General features: G+C 46.0%; 1 protein-coding gene across 10 annotated transcripts in view; it reads left to right on the forward strand.

The window, feature by feature from the left end:
- magi2a (membrane associated guanylate kinase, WW and PDZ domain containing 2a) overlaps positions 1 to 5,000 on the forward strand; it is a 214,905-nt gene that overhangs the window by 196,020 nt on the left and 13,885 nt on the right. For all 10 annotated transcript variants that reach the window (XM_031583189.1, XM_031583194.1, XM_031583195.1 and 7 more), the window contains 3 exons: positions 83 to 268; positions 946 to 1,159; positions 4,030 to 4,243. In XM_031583189.1, the coding sequence (XP_031439049.1) occupies positions 83 to 268; positions 946 to 1,159; positions 4,030 to 4,243 (614 nt within the window). The remainder of the gene's footprint in view (positions 1 to 82; positions 269 to 945; positions 1,160 to 4,029; positions 4,244 to 5,000) is intronic.

The raw sequence follows: 5,000 nt of genomic DNA on the forward strand, positions 1-5,000 counted from the left end.
TGTGCATGTGGATGCGTGTGTCTCTGCTCGTGTGTGTGTGTGTGTGTGTGTGTGTCTGCTCGTGTGTGTGTGTGTGTTGCAGCTGTGCCACACAAGATTGGGCGCATCATCGAGGGCAGCCCTGCGGACCGCTGCGGTAAGCTGAAGGTGGGCGACCGCATTCTGGCCGTCAACAGCCAATCCATCGTCAGCATGCCGCACGCCGACATCGTCAAGCTCATCAAGGACGCCGGACTGAGCGTCACGCTGTGCATCATCCCGCAGGAGGGTGAGCGGAACTCTCCAGAAACAAACGAAGAAAACGTCTGAAAGCTTTCTTACAGTCGTTGTGTTTGTCTCTGTTTGCTGTTTTTTTTTCCTGGGTTTGTTGTGGACCCAAAGTGAAGTTGTCACAACAGTCTCCAGGGAAACGGGATGCAGTACATAACAAACTGTTGAGAAGACAGGCAGACGGTGTTCTGTTTTTAGATACTTCTGTTTTTAGATATTACTCTTTAATGATCTCCGTGGGGAATGTCATTTTTCGGCCATTGACCGATCCAAACCACGTTCATATATTTATCCCATTCTTGACTACCGCAGTACAGAGCCGGAGACCTGCTCCAGATTTTGCCCTGCTGTTGTGGTCTGAGTATCAGATACCCACAACCCCCGGTATGCGTATTATGTATGTCTACAAGGACAAAGGCTCATGCGTTGTATCACATGAGTGATTTGCCGGGGGCAAACGCGGTCAAGCTTCAGTGAATATTTGATTAGATAAAGTCATTCTGTCAAATTAAAGGTAGCTATGACACGGTGTTGTGGTGTGACAGATTTGGTCCTTCTTGCAATATGCTCATTACTACATTATGAGGGGTTTGTGTAGTTCTGCCAAGCTACCAACACCGAGTCCCTCTCTCCCCCGCCATGTTGATTCGGTGTTTGCGCTCCTGTGTGTCGCAGAGTTAAGCAGCCCTCCGTCGGCGGCCAACTCGGAGAAGCAGAGCCCCATGAACCAACAGAACAGTCCCCAGACCCAGGCGGCTCAGGCAGGCCTCCAGGCTGGCATGCAGGCCCCCCCGCCCACCCCCGCCAGCCAGCAGCAGGCCTCTCAGCCACCGCCCCCCGCCCAGGCTCCAGCAGCACCACCCGTTCAGATCTACGGCCATGAAAGCAGGTAAGGGCTTTTTTTTATCTCTTTTACGCTCTTGCTCTCTCTCTCTCTCTCTCTCTCTCTCTATCTCTCTCTCTCTCTCTCTCTCTCACCTTTTCTCTGCCTATCACTTCCTTGCCAGGGAATGGACTGATAGAGATGGATTTGCCACTGACTGAGAGAATGAGTAAGTGTGTGTGTGTGTGTGTGTGTGTGTGTGTGTGTGTGTGTGTGTGTGTGTGTGTGTCTGAGAGAGAGAACTAGAGAGATGAAAAAGTGATGTAGAGAGAAAGCCAAGAAAAGTGCAAATGGCTGTCTTCAGGTGAGAGCGAGTCACCCACCCCTTCCTTGCAATCCCACCCTACCTCCTCTCACTCATTCTCTCTCTCTATCTCTCTCTCTCTCTCTCTCTCTCTTCTCTCTCTCTCTCCTCTCACTCAATCTCTCTCTCTCTCCTCTCTCTCTCTCTATCTCTCTCTCACTCTCCTCTCACTCATTCTCTCACTCATTCTCTCTCTCTTCTCTCTCTCTCTCTCTCTCTCACTCACTTCTCTCTCTCTCTTCTCTCTCTCTCTTGCACACACTCTCTTCCCTCCACTTCTCTCTTCTCTGTCTCCACTTTGTTGAGTAACATCACTTAACTCTTATGGAGGCCTGAATAATTCAGCGGCCGCTGCTCCTTTAAAAACATCCCTCCATCTTTTATGGAGGCAGGGGGAAACTTGGGCGCCAGAGCGCTGGCTTTCATTTGCCTCGCTGCCGGCCCACAGACACTCGCCAACTCCTGCTGATCGCGTTGCTTCGCTTTTCAATGGAAATCGTGTTCCATGAAAGATTTAGTGTGCAGATAACAGAGAGCGAGCGGGGAGTGACTGACTGAGTGTGTGTGTGTGTGTGTGTGTGTGTGTGTGTGTGTGGGTGTGTGTGTGTGTGTGTGTGGGTGTGTGTGTGTGTGTGTGTGTGTGTGTGTGTGTGTGTGTGTGTGTGTGTGTGTGTGTGTGTGTGTGTGTGTGTGTGTGAATGTGCGTGTGAGTGAGAGAGAGAGAGAGAGAGAGAGAGAGAGACAGTATGTAGAATGAGGGAATCTTGAGCATGTGTGTGATTCTGAGTGTGTTTTCCTAGCATGCAAAACCTCACTAACAAAAACATTTATGGCACAGCAAATGAGCCATCAACCAGAGCCGCACCAAATAAACAAGATCCAATCATCCTGTCACTTTGCATACAGTCTCCCTCTTCCTCTCTCCCACACCAGCAACCCTGTGCAAATCCATCTCCTCACTCCATTAACCCTTCAGAGGGGGTGTAATTATACAGTAATGCCTCAAGGTCATTAGAAAGTAGCCACTGGTACCTATAGTTTGCTGGTGTGATGAACGCTATGAGGCTAAATGGAAAAGCCTTGAACAATATGTACAAGGAAGGGAAATCCAAAGTATCATTGGGGGTGGTAAGGACGCTAAAGATTTAATTAAACAGATGGACAGAATCACCCAATTTACATTCAAAGTGTGGTATGACACCACACGTAAATATAAATTAGAGGGTGATCTCAGACTACTTAGGTGGGCAGCCTATGACAAACAATTCATTCCAAACACTCTTGACCAGAGATTCAAACAATGGATACCAAATGGAATAACAGCACTGTGTACAGTAACAAAAGATGGTAATTTCATGAGTTTTCAGCAGATGAAAGAAAAGTTTGCATTGTATAACCAGGATCACTTCAGATATTTGCAACTAAGGGACTACTTTGAGAGGGAGGTAAAACCAAATACAAACCAGGACAAAAATGGTGTAATTTCAATTGTAATAGGAACATACAACTCAGGGAGGTACAGAATAATATCTGCATTGTATCAGCAATTAATGGAGAGTAAAGGGAATTCAACCCTATATGTCAAGCAGAAATGGGAAAGAGAGTTGGGTGTGAATATTTCTGAGGATGATTGGCTGCATATATGGAGAACCCAGCAATCTACTGCATCATCACGTACATGGAGAGAACACTGTTGGAAGAATATAATAAGATTTTTTATCACTCCCAAACTTAGGAGCAAATTTGTATCAGTGTCCCAACCATGTTGGAGAGAATGTGGTGCTGTAAATGTGAATCATGCTCATGTCTTCTGGCTCTGCCCAGACATTGTTCAGTTTTGGGAAGATGTGCACTTGATTTTGGCCAACATCCTGGGTTACGAAGTACCTAATTCATGTATAGTACTGTATTTTGGTAATATGGCTGGAAATATTGTGGCAAGAACAGACAGATACTTGTTCAAAATCTTGATAGCGGCCTGCAAAAAAGCCATTACAAAAAGATGGTATAAACCAGGTCCCCCAACTCGAGATGAATGGCTGAAAATTGTGAGTGAGATGTATGTGATGGAACAACTAACACACAGATTAAGAGTACAGGCAGAGCAATGTGAAGAGAAATGGGTGAAATGGACTCTATTTAAATGTCAATGACAGGTTGATGTTTGAAAACTGTATATGTCTCAGGATCACTTTGTGGAATCAATGCAATCCAGCATGTTCATGGTTGTTAAGTTTTTTGTTTTTGTATTATTTTCTGTCAGTCTTGTGTGTTTGTTTACTTTTCTGTTCCTCTGTATCTGTGAAAAAACTTTGTAAAAAATAAAGTGTCAAAAAAAAAGAAAGTAGCCACTGGTATCAGATATGTTTTTATAGGATCTGTTTGACATGCACTAGTATATACTGCAGCCATTGTTTGTCTCTCTGTCAAAGTTAGTGCGCACTTCTCTGTATCTATGGTCCCTGCTTAAGACACAGTAGGGTGTGGACATCTCCACATTAGTATCCTGATGACGTGAACTCTTACTACTTAATTGTTCTATTATTATTAATTGTCGCTCCGTCTTGCTCAGTTACAGATCAGAGGTGAAGGCTCGGCAGGACGTCAAGCCGGACATCCGGCAGCCTCCGTTCACAGACTACCGCCAGCCCCCCGTGGACTATCGGCACCCTCCCGTAGCCGACTACCGGCAGCCCCCTACGCTGGACTATCGGCAGCCCCCGCTCATGGACTACCGGCAGTTAGACCCGCGGCAGTTTGTCATCCCTGACTATCGACAACCACAGGTGAGGTCACGCTCCGTCACGCCACACCACCTGGCGCCATGCCAGCAGCCACACAGGTACTTTGGTTAGCAGTGCTGTTTGACATTAGGGGTCTGCACTCAGGTACCTGTTCGTTAGCAGTGCTGTTTGACATTAGGGGTCTGTACTCAGGTACCTGTTCGTTAGCAGTGCTGTTTGACATTAGGGGTCTGTACTCAGGTACCTTGGTTAGCAGTGCTGTTTGACATTAGGGGTCTGTACTCAGGTACCTGTTCGTTAGCAGTGCTGTTTGACATCAGGGGTCTGTACTCAGGTGCCTTGGTTAGCAGTGCTGTTTTACATTAGGGGTCTGCACAAGTCTGCACAAAAGCTCCTGGCCTGTCTGATGTGTGACTGTCCACTGCAAACCCATCTGCTACGAACACATCTACAGCATCATAACTCATCGACAAGCTTCTTGTCTTTTTGTTTCCGTAGCGACTCAATGAAAACACTTTGTCAGACGTTAGTTGCTCTTGTTATGGCTGCCTCTTTGTGATTGAATCTGCTGTACACTGAATTAAAGGGAATGGCAATTTGATTGATTGTCAAATTTACAAGACCATGTTACATTTGAGTTACAGAAATGAGTCGTGTTTTTCTTTAAAACAACATGTTATTATGTTGATCTAATTCTGACACAGGATTCAATGTATCCAACTGAATCATGTAGGACAAGTGTGAACAAGTAAAATAAGTTCACAAATGGGAAGGCAAAGAGTCTTTCTGCCACCACTTC

This window comes from Clupea harengus, chromosome 16 (genome assembly GCF_900700415.2).
Source record: "Clupea harengus chromosome 16, Ch_v2.0.2, whole genome shotgun sequence".
NCBI lineage: Eukaryota > Metazoa > Chordata > Actinopteri > Clupeiformes > Clupeidae > Clupea > Clupea harengus.